The sequence below is a fragment of the Dreissena polymorpha genome, chromosome 3, assembly GCF_020536995.1.
Source record: "Dreissena polymorpha isolate Duluth1 chromosome 3, UMN_Dpol_1.0, whole genome shotgun sequence".
In the NCBI taxonomy this organism is placed as follows: domain Eukaryota; kingdom Metazoa; phylum Mollusca; class Bivalvia; order Myida; family Dreissenidae; genus Dreissena; species Dreissena polymorpha.
The window spans coordinates 107,769,170-107,795,411 of NC_068357.1; the positions used below are offsets into that span (position 1 = coordinate 107,769,170).

Consider the following 26,242-nt stretch of genomic DNA (forward strand, 5'->3'; position numbering starts at 1 on the left):
TTCCAGTCCTTGCTGTCATTATGAATAAATCAAAACAATTGTGAAATATATCGCAATCTCAACTGTATGCTATCATTTACGGAGCTCATTGATTCTTGATAAATGGAGGATACAGTAACACCATGTACAAGAACATACTACATGTATTTCGGGCAATTAGATAATGTCCTACCAATAGAGGACTAATTTGAAACACTTGCAATAAACTGTATATAATCAAATTGAGATTAAACCATGTAACATGGTGCAATCTGTATTTGTCAAATTGTGAACAGACTGCGACCGATTGCAGAACAGCGTATTATAAAGAACTGACACGCATTTTATCAGGTCTTAGCCATAAATCTTAGAAAATGACAACGCTCAGTTACATTTTAGGTTTGACATAATTAGCTTTCTTATGTAGATAACAGTTGTATTTTTAAGCTACAATTTCAACTATTTAACATTGAAAGAAGCGCTAAGATGTGTACTGTAGTAAAATGATTAAGGGCGTCATGTTAGGAGAGACAATTTTCAAATGTAAATAGTCCCCCTTGTGACTTATCATATTAGCCTTGTTCTGGGAAAACTTGGCTTAATGCATGTTAGCAAAGTGTTGTCCCAGATAAACCTGTGAAGTCTGCACTGGCTAATCATGGAAAACACTTTCTGCTAAAACTTGATTTGTGTTAAGAAAATACTTTCTTACAAAAAAAAATATGAAAGGGAATGTGTCTTCCCTGGTCAGCCTGTGTGGTAGCACAGGCTAATGTGGGACGAAACTTTACGCACATGCATTAATGTCCAATTTACACAGAACAAGGCTCATAATATCATACCAAACGTCACACAAAGAACTACAATTTTGCACTCTGGATCCAACCGGCTTTTTATTGCATAAGGAAGCCTCTGGTATAACGTGGGCGCCATTTTGTTTTCGGACTTCTTTCAAGCAAAATGGCCGCGCCCATCGACAGTTGTCAATTGAAGGAAAACAAAGTGCAAATCATGCCCAATACTTAGGAACGCGATACATAAAGTATGCAGTGCAGTTAGGCTATAGATTGCCTCGATTTAAGACCAAAGTTATGAACGCTCTGTCCTGGGAATTGGAGAGGAACAAGGAAAATTTGGATATCTAAGTTCTGTAGTAGCGGCACCCTGTAATAGCTATAACTTTGTTTTTTAACTTCTAACCATGGTTCGAGTTGTCGTCAGCAGTATTTCTATGAAACTAACAATACAGATTTGTGTTTCATAGCTATAGTGCTTAAGACATAAAACACAATCATCTTCGAAGTCAAGTTTCTTGGAGCAAGTTTGTGGTAAGCATTTATCCAATATTGTTAATACTTTTTGTCAACACAGCTAGATGCACATTAACTTTTCATGGCCAGTTTTCAAGACTTGCCATTCAACCATCTCAAGTATTCTAATTGTCTGGTCAAAAGTACAAGTCCGTGGTCATCGTATGTTGTAAAACTAACATATCATGTGTTTCAACTTTTTTTTTTAAGTATTCATTACATTTTCATAAAGCAAAAATATCAAACACACACATTTTAAAATTGTGTGGGCAATTAATTATGTTTTGTAAGCTTCTTAAACAACCCTATGGCCGAGCTGGACGACACAAGAGTTGAAATTTAATGTCCCTGTCCAACCAGATTGGTTTAACCCGGAAGTAAATTAGTTAAGGTACTGTAATTCAGTGCATCTCAATTATTCTTATGAAAAAAAGCAAAGAATTTAGGTTATTTTTACAGGTCTTCTTTGGAACCAAATATTGCCCATTAAAAAATCAGCTCAATATTAGTGGAGTGTCAAAAAGTTGGTTTATCCAATAATACAACCCCAGTGCTCCAGCTAGGATTTGAAAAGGGCAGGGGGGCTTATTATTCAAAAGGGCACTTTCGGCGCGCAGTATTTTGTCAAAAGGGCACTTTTGACGCGCAGTATTTTGTCAAAAAGGCACGTACGAGCGCGCGGGTGTTTCTGAAATGCTTCCTATTGCATGTTAATTTATATGTTATAAATAATTGTATTATTCCCATTCATATTAAACCATTCAAATATAATGTCTACAATGAGGATTAAAGTAATTACAATGTAATAAGAGATTTATGAATAAGCATATGTAAAAAAAAAAAAAAAAAAATGGGGGGGGGGAGGGGGGGGCAGGGCGGAGGTTCGGGAGGGTAGGGCTCGGCGCCCTTCGATTTATGCCTAGCTGGAGCACTGCAACCCCTACTATGATATTGTTTAATCAAATTTAATATAAAAATAGCGTACAATTACATTTAGCTACAATGACATAACATTTTCATATTACTGAGTACTCCTCAGAACAAAATTTGTCAAAGATTTTGTAGCAGCACAAATGAAACTAAAAAACACACTTGATTACATGTACTTTCTTTTGATACAAATGCATTCTTACTAGTACGTTAAACTGACATGTGATATTTGCACTGATCCGAGAATTAAAATGCGAACACGTGTAAAATAATATGAGTTAACTTAGAAAAAATAGTTGCTATAATTGTTCTTTTAGTTTTTCCTTTAAATCTTTGAGTTAATAAATGTTGCACCGAGTTACTTATTTAGTTTTAAAGGTATTTAGAAATTATCTAAGTTAAATTATTAATGCAATATTTTGTGAACTATGCATAAACTTTTTAAGAAAGCCGCCCATGCAATGTAAAAGCAATACTATGGAAGAAAACAGCTTATTTTTAGTATAAATATGTAATATTTTCTAAACTCTAAGAGAAAATTTACAAAGGGTATTTAAATTACCGGTACTGATTTTGTTATGACATTTGGGTTTCTTATAACAAATTAATCAGCCCTCTGTCCACTATTGTTTATTGGAAAATCCAGACAGAATCTATAAGAACCCCAGAATGAAACTCAAAGCATGTAACAAGTCCATTTACCCGAATAGACTACATTAGTATTGTTGAACTTGGTTGTGAGAGTATTACATAAAAAAATATCAGAGAATAATAGAATAAATAAACCAATAAATATTTGTAAAAAAACAACAACTGCATTTTAAATACACATCATTTCTTAGTTCTTTACAAAATTAATATCACCCTCTTGTAAATTTTAGTTTAAATTGATTGCAATTTGAAGTAATGTAACATTAACTTTTTAAAAGTGATATACATTTTTAATTTAAAAGTTGACTTGCATGTAGGTGTTTCCCTGTATCAATATTTTCTTACTGTGACTCAATAAAAAAAAACTTGGCAAAAAACTAAAGTAATAAAAGCCTTTCAATATAGGTAAGTGGCAAGGTAACACAATCATGTTTGACAGTTATTATTTACTTTACTTTATTCACACTTTTTCTTTAAATATATAATTATGTTGGTTGGTAAAGCAGATTCTTGATTTTCCAGCACTGAGCAGGATTTCTTAATTAATATAGGTCTCACAAGACTAGTACAAAAACAATGTGTTATTAATGCTGAATCTGTACAAATGTAAGAAAAGAACAAAAGATATAAGTAATATTCTTATTACTTTAAATAACAATAATAAGAAATAAGAGTATGCTCCATAGAAAATTTCATACATTAAACTTAAATTTAAAATATGACAAACATATAATTTATTTGAATTATAATGCTTATCAAGCCTTAACACACTGTGTATGTACAGCTCGTTGTCCGGCTTGCTTAAACCTTAACATTGGCTCTAAAATCTCAGTGCTTCCACCTAAAACATTGAAACTTCTTATGAAGCTGCACCTTGATGAGTTCTACATGCCACACCCATTTTTGGGTCACTAGGACAAAGGTCAGGGTCACTGTGACCTCTAATATTCTTCTGAAAAGCTTTCATTTATTCAAAACTTCACCCGCAGCCGAGCATTGGCATCCGCTATGCGGTGCTCTTGTTTGCCACTGTCCTCGGCACAAAACATGATATATCTGCATGTGCATACAACCAAATCAGTTATACTGTCACTTAATTATAGTAAATTTTAGTAAATTATAGGCTTTAAATTGTATTATGACACCACTCATGATGTGACTATTCAATTATACAATTACGGGACACATTATCTTCAAGAGAAATTCCAATACATCACCATATCATCTCAGATTTAAGGCAGATAATCTATTGTTTTTTTAACTGCCATTTTTACATATTTTTATTATTTTATGTTATGATGCATTGATCTTGTTTCTGAATTCACCAAGCAATATATTATCATGTAAAACTTTTGAAGAGAGATGTTATCTGATATTAAAATTATAAAATACAATAACTACAAAGTGAAAAAACTTCAGTTGAATACTGTGACAAACTAAAATTTGCCAAAGAGCAAAATTTTGATTAGATCTTAAATTAAATTAAATACAAGTATAAGAAAAGACTTTGCCTCTTGGATCCCAGTTCAGACTTGTAAAATCTGCAAATTTGCCCTTGGCCATATAGAATTGGGAACTAATTACCATCAAGTCATGTTAAAAGGAGTAGGGTGTAGCATGCTTTTATTTATCTCTTGAGCTTTCAAATGAATTTTATGGGTAATTTTCATACAACAAAACAGAAGTAGCAGATTTGTTTTCATGCATAACACATGATTCATACGAATGATATCATATAGTGTATTTTACCTTTGACTTTGAAGAATGACCTTGACTTTTCACCACTCAAAAGTTGCAGCTCCATGAGATACACATGCATGCCAAATATCAAGATGCTATCTTCAATATTGCAAAATTTATGACCAAGGTTAAGGTTTTCGACAGACACACACAACAGACAGACAGGCCAAAAACAATATGCCCCCCGATCATTCGATCCGGGGGAATAAAAGGTTATTTAAAGATGATTTTAATTCACTTAAGCATATAATTAAAAGAAAAAGTGCATTTAATGCACATTTCATGCAACAGTAATTGCATTGTATTTTTCTGCATTTAGTGTGCGTTCAATACACTTAAAAATGGAGACAAGACACACTTTTAACAGAAAGAATGTATGTGTTCAGCATTTTCCAGCATTAATAATCTTCTAGTGTAATTTTTATCATCACAATTACACTTTACTAGGAAATCAGTATGTTAACCCTTACCCACTCAGAGCTAAAGTGGAAATTGCTATGTGAAAACAACATAAAACCAGAACAGCTTGCGAGTAACTCACAGTCTGTTCTGGTTTTATGCTGTTTGCTTCCCATCAGTATCTAACGAATGGAGATGAAGCCTTTAAAACTTGAATTTAATATAAATAATAGTGAATACAATTTATACAGTACCTAATTAGTAGCATTAGGCCTTATATGGTATACTTGTGGTAGAAATAATGCATTTTGTATAATACAACACACCTGTCGATAATACCCGAAAGGGGGGTTAGACAGTATATATAGATAGATAGATACATTACTTAATCAATATAGCTTCCCATACAGTTCAATACAATGTTCAATTTAATACACAATGCAAAGTTGGAATATGACATCAAGCTTGGAATAATCTTTTCAATAATGTATAATATGCGGTTATAATTTGAAAGTGAAATAGACACTTGCATATAAAAACTGATTTTACATCAAAACTAATTGTTAAATTTGATTTTGTAAATACTCAAAAAATGATACAGTTTATAAATGCAGTCAAAATGATAAAATATGCAATAACTATAAATAATAATGTAAGAGAAACGCGCTTTGGTACTAAAAAACGAATGAATATTACAATTATACATTCTGAATATGTAATTAACAGTTTTGTCTAAGAAAATCACCAATTCTTTTCATATCAATGTACATGATTCTGGCATTGTTTGTGCAACTGTAAATAATATTCTATGCAGTGAAGTAAATTTTTCATTTTGAGATCATAAATTGTTGAATTTGGCACAGTAAATTGATATAAAATGTCCATCTAAGTCAAATTTAGTTTTAGATTTATGTTAGAAGATTCTAGAAAACCAGCCCAGGTACTCACAAAATTTAAAGGTATTAATTACGTTTATGGGATAAACATTAAAATGTGTTCCTTTGTAAAAAAAACTTATTTTTTTATGTACTTTTGAAACATTTAAATCTAAGTATGATCTCGGATACTGGAAATTTTAATCATTGAAGTTTTTAACACAAAGTGAATATCATTTCAACATTTGTGAGTTTCTTGATGATGTAAGTCCTGTATTTAATCTTACACACAATTGCCGGTGTATATTTTTGTTAGTAATGATTTCTGTGATAATTGTGAATAAGTAACATTTATATTTATCATTTGCATTTATTGATTCATTGGAACAATATAGACATACATTGCGCTTTGATGGTTATGTTCATTTAAGCCCAAAAAGTATGGTAGTTAAAACTTAAATAATACAGAAAGAAAGCACTATAAAACTGTTCTTTAAGAGATGTTAATTTTTATATTATATTTAATCATTCTAGAAGCACATACCAGTATATATTAAAAATATTATCAGAAAAATGTTAAAATATAGTGCTACATTTATGAGTAAAACAAGCAAATCCAGTTGCATAGAGCTGTTTATTGTTATTGTAACGATTTTCAATATACATATAGAGTGATAATAGCATTTCTTATATAATATGCAATATAAAATTGCAAAGATATTAAATATAAATGTCATGTTTTTACCAGGCATTTATTTTCTTGCAATGGATAAAGAAGTATCGATATTGATAGATGCAAAATGGAATAACATTGTCCACTTTTTACCTAAATTAGTTGGACTACACATAGTGTAACACATATGTATGCATTAAGGAAGTCATCATAATCAGAACTGATAAGTACCCAACATAAACATTAAGAATACACTATAAACACCTTGATATTGACCTGATTGCAAAAAAACAACATTAAAATGTAAAATCCGTCAAATTTGTTATAATTTTTAAATACTCCACTTAACATGACATCGTCTTTCGCATTAAAATACATCTTTTTTAGACTATTTTCACAAAACGTGACCAGGAAACATCGGTATTTCTTATTCGATTTCAAGTTAATTAATTTTGGATTGATCAAATGTGAAAGGTCATGCAACTGTGTCATGTTTAAGGATAAAACATAGCATGTACTTGATTGAAAGATGTTGCCCAATTCTAGCAGGGACCTATACATACCTGTTTGTATAGTCCCTGTTCTTAATATATACTTTAAATTGCATGTTTATATAATGTATGTAATGGTGAATAAAAACAAACAAGTACTTTAAACATAGTTGTGAATAAATTCTTTCATGGTTCAGAGTGAAAATGGTTCTAATTGGCATCTCTCAGTCATTTAACCAGCCATACAACTACTACAACAACTATTTTGGTTCCCTGAAAACAAGACACTGCTGTTACTGTGGCCAAAATGATTAACCAAATGTAAGCGCAAGCATGTGGAATTGTTTTGAATGTATGAGAACATTTCAATGTCCATTCCTTTCCTGTTTTTCAAAATGTCACCGTTGTTATAATAACACAGTCAAGGCACTTGCAGGTTTACCGTTGCAACCTGCTCTACAGATTTCTTGCATGTACTTTTCAAGTGTTGTAGGTGGTTGCATATGAATAACTCTTGCAATCGAAGGCGCGTTTAGACCCATAACTAAGGCAACTGTTTCAAGCACTAAACAAACTTTTGGATTTTTCTTTCTAAGCTCAGAAATAATGTGAGCTTTCATTCTGTCCTTGTAGTTTTTGAGAAATTGTGCTACAATTCAATCTTCTGGTTGTGTACTGGATTCAGGACAATATGCATGTTTTCCTAGTTCATAGCAAACTAGTTAAAAGCAATAGCCTAGAGATTCCAAATTATCACAGTACATAATTTATGGTGACTATAAACTCAATATGTTGCTTTTTTAATTCAGGCAGCTCTTCATGCATTATCATATCATACTTTTCATATTTGTGAATATTTGGCATTCTTTCTTATTTTTCCCCAAACAATAAACCTCCTGGAACACCCATATAAATAGAATTACAAATAACGCTAATAAATCTCTTGGTTTTCTACACAGGAACATACAGACAAGAAATTCCAACATTCGCCAGCTGGCATACAAGACAATAGTTAGACCACAGGTTGAATATGCTTCTTCCGTATCGAGTCCTCACACTTTACAAAATATACAAAAAATTGAAAAAGTAAAGCGTCGAGCAGTCCGCTGGGTTAAGCATAATTATTCTCCATGTGACAGTGTCACCTCCATGCAACAGGAACTTGGTTGGCAGACCCTACAAGACAGACGAAATGACACTTAATTAATAATCTTTTTCAAAATTGTTCAATTGTTAGCCGTGCCGCTGCCGTCGTATATCGAGCGACCCACCAGATTCACTCGTCACATGCACCCCCTCTCTTTCAGACCGATCCATACCACTGCAAATTATTATAAGTTTTCATTTTTCCCAAGTTCTATTGTGATGTGAAACAACCTCCCTGCCACTACAGTATTACATCCTGATCTTGAAGGGTTTAAACGGTCCCTGCTTTCCCCATCTGCCCCTTGAACTCCGAGAGACATGTTTTTTATCAGCTTTAACCTTAAATCACTTCACCATGCATGATTAATACTTTTATCTTTCTCACTTATTCACTTTTAACACTTTTATCTTGCACTGACTGCGCACCTGTCAATAATACCCGCAAGGGGAGTTAGACAGTATAGATGGATAGATAGAAATATTAGGGCAGTCAGGGTTGGCTAATACTGTGGTGTTCTTGAATTGGAGGCTTTCAATACGAACGTTGATTGTTATTGTTTAAGGTTACGCATGCGCAATTAATTTCCTTCTATATTACATATATAATAGTTGAAGTTCGATATCAATTTTTACCATGATCAAGCGCATACCCACTATATCATCATACATCATTGGAAAGATTAATGCATAATCTTTTGAAAAAAATGCATGTCATTAAATTCTATACGCGCAAACTCAAAATATTTACCTTAGAATAGGCAAACCGGTTTTGACAGCTGTGCAGACAACCATTTTGGGCTCAAATAGTATGACCTACTTTCGAAGCCGGGAACCATCAACACAAAAAGTAGAGCACAAAAATGGCTTATTTTCTTATTGCTTACAAATATACCTTCAAGTTGATACCAAAACCAACCATTTGCAATGTATTTTACAAATCCTCGGCAGCATGCACTCAACAATGTGTGCTAAGTATCAAACTGACTGCATGTAACCCTAAAAACAGGAGTTCCGGTTTGGGGTTATGTGACCTTTAAGAGAACCCAACCCCTTCAAATTTAAATTAAAGGCACTTTTCCCACAGGTATAATCTGTTTTGAGAAAGATCACAAAGTTCCGGTACAATGACACACAGATTAATTCATAAAAGTTGCCGTTGAAAGCGCCATGCGTAACAGCGTTTCGCGTCAAGAATTAAGGTAGAAAAGCCAAACTCGGTTACATCATACATGCAGCACTTAGACTCCATACAAGGCATGTCTTTCGATTCTAATAGGCAAAGCTTATCTTACATATGGCTTAATAAGTGAAAAAAATCATCAATGGCAATATTTGTGCATCAAAGCAGGTTTTGAACTGGATTCGAACAAACTTTTTATATTTTTTTTGCACATTTTAGGTAAAATCCATGTAGAAGCAGCAATGCTGATGTCATTTGACCCAACAAAAGGGCTCGCTTGCATGGAAAAACAACACACTTGGCTTCCTGACTAAAAAAAGTCATCGTCAGACATGAGCTTTAAGTCTTTTGTCACACCTGGACCTATGATTCCTCGGCTCGAGTTCCGTCTAGGGCAGGCTCCGGAAAGTGTCAGTCTGGCCCGGGTGCTCAATTCCGTGTAATCTGAGAAAACAAAAAAGGTTTTTTGTGCGCATTTGCCCATTACGGTGCCAACTAATGTAAGTTAGATACAATTAGAGTAAGCTTTCAATAGTCTTTCTCGCTTTATTTGCTGCAAATGGTTAATTCACCACGCCGGCATCACATTGTCGGGCACACCGGCAAAGTTATCGCCACAAAGTTTGGTTTCAGAGCTGCAGTCAATGTAAAACACACAAATTTCCTAATTTTGGTGACAAAAGTGTGCCAGGATATCAAAGAAATCATTTTACAATAGATTTAATTGAAAATAACGGCGTACTAACCTGCAAAGACACCGATCCTCTCGACACGACTGGGCGAGTGTTGAGGGCCGTCTCCGAATCAGTCACACTGTACAGTTTTTGATGGCCTGTCACTTCAGCCGGACTTGTAAACCAATTGGACGACAGTTCAGGCAGAGCTATAGACCCATTTCGACACCGCCTACAAATGCACACTTAGGTTTACGCATAATATTAAGGTCACTTAAATACAGATTCCCTGGTGTTTTTCATGCAGGGTCTATCGCAACAACATTCTTCCAGGAAAGAAAGCATAATATTATTATCATGTTTGTGTTTTCAGCTGAATACTTGATTTTACTTGAACTCAGCGAGATATCCAAACAGGTAAAATAAGGCAAAGTAGTGTTATTCTGAGTAGATCTGCCTGAATGGGTTGAAGGCGAAGGCGGATAGAAGTGTAGGTCCAAAATTGGCGGGCATTTTTAACAGAAAAAGGCTCAAAAAGTAAACAATAATAATAAATACAGATGAAATAAAGACATGCATTAGGTTCATTATTGAGATTGATGCAAATTAATGTCAAAATGGCACTGAAAAACAATACCGGGTGTTTAAGTAGTCTTAGAATATGTCTCCGGAACAGGTTTCGGTGTGATTTTCCAGCATTTACCCCCCTTATGACCCCAAGTGCAACAGCCCAATTGCAAACAGCCCTTATTTGGGTCAAAATGACATCTGGCAGTTATGTTTTGCAATACAGAGAGTTTTTAATGGTCAAATGTCAAAATTCTGGCAGACGACTAACTTGGTCGGATGTGCTTAAAGGTTACGCATGCGCAATTAATTTCCTTCTATATTACATATATAATAGTTGAAGTTCGATATCAATTTTTACCATGATCAAGCGCATACCCACTATATCATCATACATCATTGGAAAGATTAATGCATAATCTTTTGAAAAAAATGCATGTCATTAAATTCTATACGCGCAAACTCAAAATATTTACCTTAGAATAGGCAAACCGGTTTTGACAGCTGTGCAGACAACCATTTTGGGCTCAAATAGTATGACCTACTTTCGAAGCCGGGAACCATCAACACAAAAAGTAGAGCACAAAAATGGCTTATTTTCTTATTGCTTACAAATATACCTTCAAGTTGATACCAAAACCAACCATTTGCAATGTATTTTACAAATCCTCGGCAGCATGCACTCAACAATGTGTGCTAAGTATCAAACTGACTGCATGTAACCCTAAAAACAGGAGTTCCGGTTTGGGGTTATGTGACCTTTACATTTCGATATTTCCGCGCATGCGCATTGACTGGAGGGCAAAAACACTGGTTACAGTAACGTAAAGCATGTATAAAGGGCTTTTGCTTCGTCAATATTTTGATAACAAATGCGAAATAAAAATGAATATCTTTAAAAAAGATAGTGCTAATATATTATATTAAGTACCAATAAATGTATATTCACATATATATATCGATCCCTCTTCATAAAAACAATGTAGTTATAAGCATCAGAGTAAACGTGGTGGGAATACTAAATACTGACAATCCCACAAAACAAAACAATGAAATTGCCTTATTGTTTCTGATAGTAAGACTTTAATAAATGATATTGCAAAAATAATAAAACACTTATTAATTTGATAATAATTATTAGTGGTATGGATAGGTTTTTTTTCATCAGCTTGTAAGAGGTGCATTTAATCAATTATCAAACAATGCCAAAAACGGAATACATAAAAAATTTAAATGTTATGGTTATATACTTTTCCAATCAATAAATTTTCGTTTCGTTAACATTGAATGCCAATGTTAATAAATTTTATCATACAAACGCGGAAAAAAACCTGCATATTATGCAAATTGAATTGTCTTCGCATGTATATTGAAATCTCTTTACTAGTGACACGGAGCGTATATTGTCATCTTGAGTCCGTGCTAGTGATAATTAGTGATAATTTAAAGTCTAGCATTCTATTATAAACACATTATAAATTTCATTTCTTTAACGCAAGTATTTTTTACCATATTGTGATAGCTTCTTTTCATGATGGTATTGTGTACACTGAAGTAACGTAAAATCTTTACAGGTACTAGCGAAGTTTACATTTACCGGATCCCTTAATTACGTAGCAGTAATACTGCACAATATGTTAAAATTATATTTATTGAACACTGTATTATAATGATTCAATTAACTAGCTAATATAATGCACTAGTTCCTGTTAATCCATTTCTGACAGATTTCGTCATTTTGTAATGTTGAAATATTTTATTGAAGCCACTTTTCTTTTTTGCTTTAAAATTTGGCTTTACTGATTTCTCAAAATGCCAAGAGATGTCATGGAGGTATCGTGAATTGTGTTTAATGAACAGACAATCGTCTGCAACATGTTGTTTATGGCATGGACCCAATGTGCCTTGGTTTATGACACCCTGTTGTCTTTGTCTGGACGGTCTCCGATCATAACGAGATAATCGATTTGTGATGAACAAAGGTGCAATTTAACACCTATGCTGCAACACAGAGTGTCAAAACTGGTGTAACAATTAAATAAATCAATAACATTAATCGATAAAATTTATTTAATGTGTAACAAGGTTAGTTTATTTAGACATATAGAGGTTACTACATGCATACAGGTATGTTGCTAAGATAAAATCTATCTATTTGTTGTTTGTCTTCATCCTCAATTGTTTTCGTTCATTAAATCTATTTTATTCTGAAAGAATTACAATTTCTGAGACTTGTTTTAACTTCAAATGGTCGCAAAGACGTGCAAGTAGAGAAATTTTGTGGTAACCATATACCGTATGTGCTCTTAAATGGTTTTCCACTCCCGAGTTCGTTTGAAGTAAAAACAAATAATAACAATATTATTCAAAAATAAAGTTCCTTGCATGCTTATGTCTTTTCAGACATCATAATTACAATTATATTTGATATTATGCATGATTATCAACAAAAACGTTGATTTTGTCAAGGCAGTACTATGAGATAGATATTGAGATAGAGCTTCTGTATATGCGCTTTTTGCCCTCCAGTAGAAACTCGGGTCATTTAGCAGGTGCGCGTGACGTCACTCGTCAACGTTCGTATAGACGAGTTAATTGTTATTGTTTACATTCGGGATTTTCCGCGCATGCGCACTGACTGGTTGGCAAAAACACTGGTTACAGTCACGTAAAACATGTATAAAGGGCTTTTGTTTAGTCAATTAAACGATAAAAAATCCGAAATAAACATTACAAGTCTTAAACAATAGTGCAAATATATCATATTTAGTACTAATAAATGTATCATCATATATATAATTTCCTCTTTATAAAAATACAAATTAGTTATTAGTATCAGAGTAAACGTGGTCGGAAGACTAAATACTGACAATACCACACAACAAAACAATACATTAGCCGTATTCTTTTTTATAGTAAGACTTTAAAAAATGATATTTCAAAACTTATAAAACATATATTAATTTGATTATAACTATAAACGGTGTGGATATTGTTATTGCTCATCAGCGACCGAAAGTGTATTATAAGAGGCGCATTTAATCAATTATAAAACAAAGCCATAAAAAACGGAATACATTAACAATCGTTAAATGTTGTTGTAATTTTCTTTTCCATAGAATGAATTTTCGTTTCGTTTCCATTGAATAACAATATTAATACATTTTAATATACAACTGAAAATAAAACCTGCATCTTGTGCAAATTGAACTGTCTTTGCATGTATATTGAAATCTCTTAACAAGTAATAAGGAGTGATACATTTAACAATCTAGCATTTTATGATAAATATATGTATTTATTTAATTTATTTTACGCAAATACTGTTTATCCATTGTGATTGCTTGTTTTCATGATGGTGTTACGTGCAATGCAAGAACGTATAATCTTTACACTAAATTGACGAGTTTACATTTGCCGGTACCCGCGGTAAATACATCAATTGTGTAGCAGTAATATTGAACAATATTTTAACTTTAAAGACATAAAGCACTGTATTATTATGATTAAACTGGCTAACAAATAAATACACATGTTCCTGTTAATCCGTTTCGGACAAATATCTTCTTTTTTTAATATGTTAAATTATTTATTAAAGCAAATGTTACGTATTTTGGCTTTAATATTTGGCTTGCTCAATATGACTGCTCAATATGCCAAGAGATGACATGGAAGTATCATAAAGTCTGCCACATGTGGTCTATGCAAGGACCCAATTAAAGTATAGGTCCCTATGTTTATGACGCCGGCATGTTTTCTGTGTAATTGTCTGGGCAGTCTCCGATCATAACGAGATAATATGCTTGTGACGAACAACGGTTCAATTAAACACCAGGTTAGAAATGCTGAAACAAGTGTCAAAATTGGTGTGCACAATTAAATAAAACAATTAGATTTATGAATTTATTTGTTGTGTAACAAGGTAAGTTTGTACAGATATATTAAGATTAAAATCAGTTACTATATGTTGCGAACAAAAAGCGATCTACTTGTTGTTTGTTTCCATCCTTATTTGTGTTCTTTCATTAAATTTAATTTATTCTAAACGAATTTTACATTTCTGAAATTTTGTATCTAAAATGGACGTGAAAATGCGGTTAGTAGAGATTTTTGTGGTAACCACATACCGAGCTCGTAGATAGTGTACGTTCCACTCCAGAGCTCGTTTTTAGTAAAAACAAATAATAACAACAATATAATCGTTCAAAAAAAATGAATTTCCACGCATGCTTATGTTTTATTCAGACATAAATAGTAAATTATATTTGATACAGTTCATGATTATCAGTAAAAACGATGATAATGTCAACCTTCTCTATATGCGCTTATATGAATTCCACCTCTTTTTGCCAACCAGTGGGCGGAGTCTTAACTTTGCAAGTGCGTGTGACGTCACGCCATAACTCGTCTATAAGGTTTTCTATAGCATTTGGTGTTGCTGTCGCTGTAAGTGCCAAGTGAGGTATTTTGGGAAACAAACATGTCAGGTCTCCAAGTCTGTTGAACGCTTTGCAGAAATCTGAACCCCTGTAAAAACAAGACACATTACAAAAATGATGTTGTTCTGTCGTAATTCCAGTAATCCATATTTAATTTATTTTATAACCACGGTTTTTGAATGAACTGGAAAATGCAATCAGAAAATTCAACTTTTTTCATTCTTTAAACAAGAAATGTGTCCATAGTTACTCAGAAATCTATGAATAATAAACAGTCAGATATATTTATGAAAAGTCGCTAGGTGTGGAATTAGCAAATTGCTTATTGTCATTCAACACAATATAACAATCGTGGTAAAGATCGCGAAAACATCTTACTACCTGAAAAATAATGCTTTTTCCTGAGCCAGTTAGGAGAACTGCGATCGTATCTTTCAAATCATAAAGACTCTTTAGGGCTTTCAATTGGTAGTCGCTAAAACTAAACTCTATCTTCAGCTTGCTCGTCGCATATTCTAGATCAGACTTGAAATCCATTTTAACTCTGAAATGTAAACAATACCATGCAATATACCGTTTACCGTTAAAGTCAACTTATCATTTATTATGTAATTATATATAATTCAATTGCTTGTTTTTGCATAAAAAAATAATAAGAAAATGATTTGGAATGGTAATAATGCGTTTACCCTCTATGTATTGCATCACTATTTTTATGCGTAGTATATCGCCTTATGACGCAGGCCAGGGACCTATGTTTGTATAGGTCCCTGCGCAGGCGGATCACGCGTTGGGTGTATCAAAGCCAAGATGGCTGGTAGTTAGGTACGAGTCTACTCTTTACGGAGAATCCGGAGATGGACGAAGTGTTACGATTGACAATTTTGTTGTGACATGTCCTGTATCATACCAAAAGTCACACAAAGAACTACTATTTTGTCATGACATCTGCTGAAACTTTTGATGTCAATCTAACAATGTATTTTTTGAATGCACTCTCATGATAAAAGGAAAATTACACAAAACTTTGAAAATAATAAACGTAACATGCATCATTCTTGCAGTTGATGTGTACTGCAAGATTTTCGTCTCGGAAAAAACCCCGTTCGATGTTGCCTACATTTTTGGTGACTTTGTAATATGACGACCCAAGACTTGGACCAAACATGATCACCTATGGCAAAATTCTTGGTCTTGGTTAATACAGATTTTTAATATTATTGTCAACGATATTCATACATTGTGTTTGAATTTTATCCCACTTTCACCGCGACATTGACGGTATAACACGTTGTGGAATATACTTGCTTGTATTCAACACTGTGGAATATACCTGTCGCGTGCACGGACTACTTTTTAAATGACGTCATGCGATATGCGCTAAAATTAGGTCGATATTGTTTGGTTCATTGATCGAATTTTAAGGTCACCCATGAAAAGAAAATGTGCATATTTTGCAGAAAAAAATATATATGACATATTCACCAAAAGAAATAATGAAATAAAATATAAAATTACACGATTTTTGTTTTGTTATTTTTTTATTTATATTTACTTTACCACTGAATGATTTTTCATAAGAAACAAAGTCGACAAAACTTGAGCTTCAAAATTATACGACCTTCAACCTTTAAATCTAGTCATATGACATTATTTAGTGTAATGTGCATTGTTTATAACCAAAGCATATACTTTTGACATTTAACTTAAGTATTAAGAATGTACAACAAGCCATACACATATCGCACAGTTCATGAATAATCTGCTATGTTTGCTTTCCTATTTAATTCACGTTAGGCATAGAGCTGTGTAAAGTATAAGATGGTAAAAATAGCACCACACTGGAATTGGGAACGTCCCATTTGTACACGGGTATTTTCTACTCATTCATCTGTTGTGTACTTGAATGTTTTCCATTCTTTGTGTATTTATATATTAGATTATTTTTTCGTACAATAAGGGCATTTACCATAGATAAATAAAACACTGTGCAAGTTTAAACATAATTATGTTTATATGCAGAAATCTGCAAATGCAACCGAGTTTACCAACGGCTATTATTAGATAAACTGCTCCGGTTCATTTGAACAGCAGTAATGTAGAGTACATGACGTAGCGTGTGACGAAGAAGAAAGTTTATCGCGTTCATAAACTCATTTGAATAAAGTGATAGAATGGCATAAGGGTCTTTATTTAACTATGCTAAAATAATTATTAAAGACCCTAGATGCAAAATCGTCAATAATTGAGTTAAATGGATTATTAGATGGATTTTAAAGGATAATTAAAGGTAAGATACTAGTTCTTACATGTTTTGATTTTTGATTGTACTTTTGTCGTTCCCTGATCTCGGGGAAATGATTTTAACATGGGCGCCATTGATGCATCGGATCACACACGGCATACCCATAACATTATATAAAAAACACGTTCTGCGCGTCCTGAAATTCGTCGTCCGAAGTCGGAAAACGTATTGCCCTGTATATTTTGTCAAATAAAGTGTCAGTCGCTGCAATTGTCTGTTTACTCGTCAAAATTGTCAAGGTCTTCGATAGCTAAAGAAACTTCAGCGTACAGTTTATTTAGTATTGACAGACCTGTACAAAGTCGCGCCAGTCAAAAATCATAAAAAGCGACATTTAAAGTAATGGTAGCCAGAACTAGGTCGTCGATGGTGTTCATGTATGTTGACATCGACAGCATTTTGTCAGGAGTAATGGCCGCCATATTGGATTTTGATCATTTTCTTTCGAAAATGAAATAAATTATAGTAAAGTAAAATCTTCTTTTCGCGGTCGTAATGTGTTAAAATTCGCATACTGCGTAAAATTAAATGTAGGCATATGGTGATATTTTTTATTTGTTTTACAGTTTGTGTGTGAATTTTTTAAAGACTATTTCGCGTACCAGAACAAATACATGTATATCACTACGCATGGTTACATTTGTTAGATTTTAAGCGCTTTAATGACGGAATTAAAATTATTGTTAAGGTTATTAGATCTATTTATGTTAAACGTCACGTTGAAAAAATCAAATGGGATAAATAGAATACTAGGATTAGCGTTGAATACAGAGAAGTTTATGTTGCTCGGCTCGAACACCGAAAGCGCTCGCCAAGGCTCGCGCTTCCGGCGTTCTAAGCCTCGCAACATAAACTTCTCTGTATTCAACGCTAACCTAGTATTCTCTATGTTACCTGAATACTAGTCAATATAAATTGCCGCCTAAGAGTCTTTTGATGATTTTTGCTTTGGCAGACTCTTGGCGTCAATAGTCCACTCTATCTTTTTAATAGCGAGAGTTTTCCTTCTTTGTCTATATTGATGCGCAAGGAATTTGGTGCGCAACATTCAAGCCCCGATATCAGACAGTTAATATCAACGGATTGCAATAATATATACATACCTGTGTAGATAATTCATTTCTCAATAATGTTCCGTAAGAATTATGTAATGGCTCTTTCAATTTTGCATGCCTGACCAATTTAAATCAACACACTACTCACATTTTCAATTCCAATCGCTGTGCCCGCTGTATACGGCAGGTAGATTTTAATCGATAACACAGCCTATAACACCGTAATGCCTTCTTCTGATTGGTTGATATTTAAATATTTCATAACATGGCGAGAGGTCAGTGATTGTATTGCGATTTAAGCAGAAGTTTAACTGAAACAAATTATGCCTTTTAACTTCAAATCGACGCTATTTGAGGTAAAAATGGACTAATTAACTAAAACTTTATGAGTTGGTAATGTTATTTTGCAATTTTAAGCATATTGATATAATAGTATTGTATTTATTTTTCGTTATGGTTTTTGCAGACCGGAGTTTCAGCGTTCAGATTTATTCTGGACGCGAATTATTTCAGCTACCTGAATACATACTTAGCTTTGTCATGAACAGGATTAACAAGCTGAATGGTACTATAATACAAATGAGCCGCGCTCGGTGAAAATGGGGTTTAATGCATTTGTGTAAAGTGTCGTCCCAAATTAGCCAGTGCAGTGAACACAGGCTAATCAGGGACGTCACTTTACGCCTAAATTGGATTTTTGTTAAGAAGAGACTTTCTTTTAACAGAAAATATCATAAAATCGGAAAGTGTTGTCCCTGATTAGCTTGTGCAAACTGCACAGGCTAATCTGGGACAACACTTTACGCACATGCATTAAGCCCCTTTTTCATAGAGCAAGGCCCAAAGTTATTGTGGGATACTTTATCATCTGTTTTCCTCAATACTAATATGCAAAAGTACTTATCATCATTAGGTACTTAAATAAATTCACGCACATAGGTATCTGCATGTATTATGTGGAGGAGCTTTATTTGCCAAAAAAACATGTTGTACATGTATAAGTTAAATGTATCGATTTCTGAACCATTGTGACGATCACATGAACCATCAAAAGAAGCAATTAACCACTGTAATTTGAAGAGTCTAATGTTACTAGTTGCACATTAAGTACAAAAGGTCATTGGACTTTTTCTGAAATTATATAAAGTATATGAGCAACCAGAAAATGGACAACGTAGTACATGAACTTCAATGCCTGAACACTTCTGTAAATAACATTAGTAGACTACACTTGGATATTTATGTAAAGGATATCCAGTTAAGATGACATTGTCGAGTCATTTTCAAAAGACATTAAAGAATAAAATAATTATGTGTTTCATACAGTGCTATGAAAGAGTTGGAATTAAATCGTAATATATAAGCCGGGTTCTGGGGAGATCTGGGCTATATGCATGTACACAAAGTGTTGTTTAAGAGTAGCCTGTGCAATAAACACGGGCTTATCAGGGACAAACTTTCCGCCTAAACTTGAGTTTCATTTAGAAGAGACTTTCTTTAAACAAAAAAATCACTTAAAGGCATAAAGTGTCTTCCGTGATAAGCCTGTGAAAACTACACAGGCTAATCTTGGACGGCACTTTAAGCTGTTCCATAGTGGAATATTGTTCGGATACAAGTCTTTTATTTAATTGAAGACACAAGTCTCAAGGTAGTTTAAATTGGTTTTAATAGTCAAACTAAAATAATATTTTCAATATCTTAAATTAATACAATGGTATAAATTATAGCCAAATCCTCCCTTACATCTGAATTGTGCGTGATTTAGCCGGAAAGTGACAGACATGAACGGAAATGTGACACATACTGCGTCGCAATTTAACACATCCAATCACTATTTTATTTGCTTCCACAACCAATGTCTGCCTGTGGTCTAATCAAGAGAAAATGCAACTACATTAAAGCGAGATTATACGATTTTTTATATGTGTTAAATTCTAATATATTGATAAAATATGTCACAATAACACAAAATAGGCAAGAAAATTTAAACATTGAAGACGAATTTCATAAAATGCAGCAAAGACAAATTAGCGCCCCGAGCCGATTGTGACGGCAGCGTTTTTTTTCCTTCTTTAACTAGTACCGGGGAACGGTACCTTTCCCAAAGCCTACCGGAGGCTTCCCAATTTTAGCACCGGACCTGTCCCAATCTCGATAAGTACCGTTCCGAACGATTTTAGGTGCCGTTCCCAATAGCCAGTGCCTTTTATTTTCGCTGGAAATATCTTTTGATATTGTCGAGCCTTTCATTTTCGGCCATTAATTTTCGCAGGACATTGTTGCGTAGAAAGTAAACAAAACTTTTCAAATGGGGCGCAACTCTAACCGCTGTGTAAAATGTGAATGGATTACATAACCGCGACGAGTGATCGATATTTCCCGTGAAAGAATTCCATCGCTAAGACCAGTCTTCCTTACATCAATAAACTTTCTCAACACTAATTTTTCGTTGACATTAAAAAAAAGGTAACCGTATTGAGTTAAATGCGCATATTACTTCTATGTATAGTTTTTTAAGTGTCAAATCCGGACAGTAACTATTCGGATACGGATATAAACAAATAAAAGTTTAACATAAAATTAAAAATAATGAGACATGGGTGTAAAATCCTATAGTTATTTACAACATATACATAAGCATTTAATGGCAGATGATCTTAATATCTTATTTGAGGATTTGAAAAAAAATCAAAACAAAATATAAGACTTACCTTTGAAAATTATTGTTAAAGCATTCCACTCTAAAAACTCATTTTGGTTACGTGTGACTATTCTCACTGTCTATTGTTAAAAGATGTCAAACCAGTACAAGATCCATTGTTGTTGTTTTTGTTTAGTTTTAAGTTTTTAATTTAACTCACATGAAACATTGCAGGGCTTGTAAGACTTTTAAGGGCTAAAACAAAATTATTAATATTATTTTTTATGCAACCTCAGTGCTTATGCCTATCACTGGAAGATATTTTTCCAATTGACGGGCACATTCTAACTGAAGTGGCAATAACACAATTTTCACATGACATGATACGATAGCCAAATATCATAACCGTACTGTAGTTTTTCTGTCAAAACCTAGAGTTTAAAATGCTTTGTGATGCAGAATATAGCCCCTAATGATAGATTACATGCATTTTAAAGGTTCCCAATTCATCAATTTTGCGACTCGAATTTTTCCCAATTCATTGATTTCGCGACTCGTTTTTTCCCAATTTGAAGATTTCACGACTCGAAAAATTCCCAATTGTAGGGGTACAGGTACCTTTCCCCTTTGGGGAAAAAAAACGCTATACCACATAACATATCACTTTTATAAGTATCATGTGTTTCACATTTAAATCTATTTGGTATTTTATTCACAATGTTGACTGTCACTAAAATACCACCAGATACGGGGCATTTTTTTCTTTTTAAACTGAAATAATTAATTTCACAAGTCGATGATTATATCAAACCTGTCTCAAACGAAATCAGTATGGTGTTTTTTGTAACTGCACTTTCATGCGACATTTTACATGTATATATATATATATAATATATATATATATATATATATATATATATATATATATATATATATATATATATATATATATATATATATATATATATATATATATATAAACAAAAACGCTGTATTTATTTTTGCCGAAGCTTTCGACCTCACGGTCTTCATCAGCGGCCATTTTTATTTTCAGATCAAAAATGGCCGCTGATGAAGACCGTGAGGTCGAAAGCTTCGGCAAAAATAAATACAGCGTTTTTGTTTAAATACAACAAGGCTTATAGAGACTTTGTTATATATATATATATATATATATATATATATATATATATATATATATATATATATATATATATATATATATATATATATATATATATATATATATATATACTAAGTGCAACCTTTAAAACAGCCCTTTAAATCTTCTTTATAATATTTTTATGTCCCCCACCACAGTAGTGGGGGACATATTGTTTTTTCCCTGTCTGTTGGTTTGTTTGTTTGTTTGTGTGTTTGCGTCAAACTTTAACATTTGCCATAAATTGTGCAATATTGAAGATAGCAACTTCATATTTGGCATGCATGTGTATTTCATGGAGCTGCACATTTAAGTGGAAAAAGGTCAAGGCCATCCTTCAAGGTCAAAGGTCAAATATATGGGTCAAAATCGCTTATTTAATTTACACTTTTGCACATTGAAGATAGCAACTTGATATTTGGCATGCATGTGTATCCCATGGAGCTGCACATTTTGAGTGGTGAAAGATCAAGGTCATCCTTCACGGTCAAAGGTCAAATATATGGGGACATAGTGTTTCTAAAACACATCTTATTTAATTTAAGTTACAACCACATAATTTATGCCATCATTAGATGTGTCTGAATGTTCAACATCAATACCAAACATTGAAATCTAAGGAAATGCCAATAGTTTCTTTTTGCATTCACATATGTACAAGTCGTACGTCAAGCGTGTTATATGCATAACATACACTGGCATCTATCATATGAACGTGCATTTAATCACCTGTAGCTATCAATGGCATGTATGGACTTAAACCTTTGTGACATTTAGAGGCTTAGTTCTATCTCTCCTCTTTTATCTCCCTAAATGAAATCTTGTGTACAATATTTCTGTGTACTTGCCCCAGGGCTTCTAACATCAGCTGAAAATTCAGGGAGTCTTTGTTGTTGTCTTTTAATGTCCACGGATGTCGGAAACCGATCTCAAAATCACTCCGAATTTTTGTTCAAATTGTGATAAATAAGTTACAAAGATGGAATTGTGTGGACCTTTGAATGTGTGACCTAAATTCGCAGCAACCATTACTTCGTTTACACGCGAAAAGCGTTTAAAATATATACTTCAGTTATTTAACACGAAAATAGTTAACGTTTATGGGAGTAAAAGATGGGTTGGCATTCTTCAAGGTACTGCACAGCTACAAAAAGATCGTTTGAAATTTTAAAAAACAAACACACAATTTAGATGTGATTCGTGTTTATGTGAAACTGTCAATCTTCCTTATTTTATCGACAATAGATTGACTACAGGCAAATTAATACTTCGGCATTTACCCTTTTAAAGAGCGTTCAAAATATGTGTATGGGAATTATACGTGTGTCTGATTCACCAAACAACAAAAGCAATATTCGACTACGCGCTCACCGTTGGAATGGTGCATGTGGATAGGTTGATGTGCATAATTAGGAACAACTCCGTAAACTCGCCATTCATAGAGGGACATGCGTAAGTACGATTGTTTAATGACGTAGTGTATCAGACTGAGTGATGTATCTGCTCATAATTATGCCACTTTAACGATTAAACCATTATTTTACAAATTAATAATTGTTTAATAACTAGGGAAAAATAAACAACAGAAAGCAAATGAAATGCCACATACTTTATACAGAAGTCACTTTATGTTTTCGTACATTTCGTAAAATATATTATGTACCGTTTCATAAGACGATTTACAACAGTACAAAATACGGCGAAATGGTGTTATTTTTTTCAATGAAGTATGTTAACATCCAGCCAAGGCGCTGTAGTACTCAACTCGGGCGACATTTCGTTGATTTATAAAGGCAAAGCGCCGAAGACGAACACCAGTATCACTTGCAATACCAGTAGTGTGATGGTAGAATCCCGAGATGTTTGTGGAGATCGCACGATCACACCGCTTTGAGGGGGCGGGGGGGGGGGTGCAGCCGTGCTGGTGCTGGTGCTGGTGGTGGTTGGTAATGTTGTGGGTTGTATCGTTACTCCTGTAAAATGTGGTTAATCATAAATGTTCGACAATCTTTCGATATTGTTTCGGAAGTAAAAGAACACAAAGGCGAATCCTTTTCTCCCGTTGTGGAGATATTAAAGATTTGCAAAGGATTTCGTTTGATAAATATTGTGTTTTCCTAGTGGGTGAACAAACAGTAGATCAGTATCTTCATATCATAAGTGTTTCATGTGTTGTGTATCCTAAGCTTTTGAAAATTTGAACAACACCAGGGTAAACAAAATGGTCTAAATACCGTTAATAAGTATTGTATAAAGCGTACACATGGTGCAAGTGCGCGTGAATTTTGAAGATACACAAATAACAAGCGCTTGACTATATTTTGGCTTTGATAATATAAAGCGGATTATCTTTAATGATCCAGATATGATTACTTGAACATTATCTGAGCGGGAGAATATCAGTAGTAGTTACAGAGTTATTTACAAGATAAGTATTGATGCAAAGCATCAAAGGGCGTCGGGAATTTCAGTGAAAAAGGCACTCAATGAAGTTACATGGAACGATTTGTTTTCTACTGTAAATATTAATATATTGACCGATTATTTTAAACAAAATAGAAAAAGATACTTGTATAACCATTATCTATGATTTTGTGCTATAACCCCTAAATAACCATTATCTATGATGTTGTGTTATAATCCCCAAATAACCATTATCTATGATTTTGTGTTGTAACCCCCAAATATTTCATAGTTCATTTTATTTACATTGGTTTCCTTTTTTACTGGCATCCGTGTGCAGTTTTCATTAATGGAACAAAACTGTGTAGGTTTTAAAAAATCTGCTTCACCTTGTAAGCGTAATTTCATATTTTTCTCAACTTCAAGGGGAGGTGATTCTGAACTTATTCTTACGTTGCTCATTTACGATAGGGGTTGAGTACATTGATATGAAAACACTGTAAAAGTTTTAATGTGTTTAAGAACCCACCACCCTCTCAAACATATATTTCATGGGCATAATAAAAACAAAAAATTGTTACAATAAAACAGCATATATATTTTAATTAAAATGTCTACATCAAAACAAGAAGTTAACATAGAACACAAATAAAATAATTTGATTCTACTGGGGATCGAACCTTGGGCCTCTCACATGTGGAGCGAGCGTGTAACCACTACACTACGGAACCGCTTGAAAATCACCTTCTAACTAAGATATTAATAAGCTATTAATAGTCGGTTTAAATGTAAACCCGGAAGTTTAAACGCTGGATAGTGAGCGGGGTTAAAGGTCCATACCAAAGGGTCCATACCAATGGCAAGATACGGGTCAGGCCTGCGGCCTTCTATATGTGGTTCTTAAAAAAACCTGTAGGAGGACTTGATAGTAATGAGACTGGGGTGCTGTGATGATGCACCTCATTGATAAGCGGCTGCTTCCTTTATCAAGACTCATTATTACAATTATTAATACGTGTCGCGCTTCACGCTCTTTAGCGCCTTTATTAGTAACTAGGTGGTTGCTAGGATAGTGGAACAAAAAAAGTTTTGGTTTATACAAAACCAGAAAGTTTCACCGGTTCGCGTATTTGCCCAGTCCCTGTGATCTTTTATTATTGCCAAGTCCCTGTGATCAGTTATTAATTAAAAGAATTAGCTGTGCATTATTGGCAATAAACGTTGCAGTAAATGTAAAGGGCACAAATGCATTACTTATCTACACTAATTAACACAAAAAATCACCACTATGCAAGATATTCTGATAACAAAAATATTAACATTGATCCGTAAAATAACTTCTCCTCCCATAAGCGAAAAAAACGTATTACATACTAGTCGCCGCACATCAGTGCGACGCCAATAACTTTACGTAAAAGAGCCATTACGGCAAACGTTCAAAGCAAGTAATGACAATTAATGCATGTTCTTACAAAATGAATATTCAATCTGCCTTTAAGTACCACCAGGCGTATTCTTTAAATTAAAACACAACATCCCAGTGGGCACCCAAACGTTGCTGCAACGTTGTATTTAGGTTGCATTCAAACGATGCAGTTTGGTTGTACCAAGATCGTGGC

At 33.6% G+C, this 26,242-nt stretch overlaps 2 protein-coding genes and 1 long non-coding RNA gene across 5 annotated transcripts in view; 1 reads left to right on the forward strand and 2 right to left on the reverse strand.

Moving 5' to 3' along the window:
• LOC127870915 (uncharacterized) overlaps positions 1 to 26,242 on the reverse strand; it is an 82,153-nt gene that overhangs the window by 28,817 nt on the left and 27,094 nt on the right. For 2 of the 3 annotated variants that reach the window (XM_052413487.1, XM_052413490.1), the window contains exon 8: positions 23,829 to 24,193. The exons of the other annotated variant lie outside the window; for it this stretch is intronic. In XM_052413487.1, the coding sequence (XP_052269447.1) occupies positions 23,953 to 24,193 (241 nt within the window). In that variant the 3' untranslated portion in view covers positions 23,829 to 23,952. Of the gene's footprint in view, positions 1 to 23,828; positions 24,194 to 26,242 lie in introns of those variants that run through there. 3 annotated transcript variants of the gene reach the window in all.
• Positions 15,031 to 15,799, reverse strand: LOC127870918 (uncharacterized). The gene is made up of 3 exons (XR_008045005.1): positions 15,744 to 15,799; positions 15,436 to 15,598; positions 15,031 to 15,142 (listed from the first exon to the last, which is right to left on the reverse strand). It is a non-coding gene; the product is annotated as an uncharacterized LOC127870918 (long non-coding RNA).
• LOC127870914 (WD repeat-containing protein 26-like) overlaps positions 20,739 to 26,242 on the forward strand; it is a 60,747-nt gene continuing 55,243 nt past the window's right edge. Inside the window, exon 1 of the mRNA XM_052413484.1 lies at positions 20,739 to 20,883. The gene's annotated coding sequence lies outside the window, so the exon portion shown is untranslated. The remainder of the gene's footprint in view (positions 20,884 to 26,242) is intronic.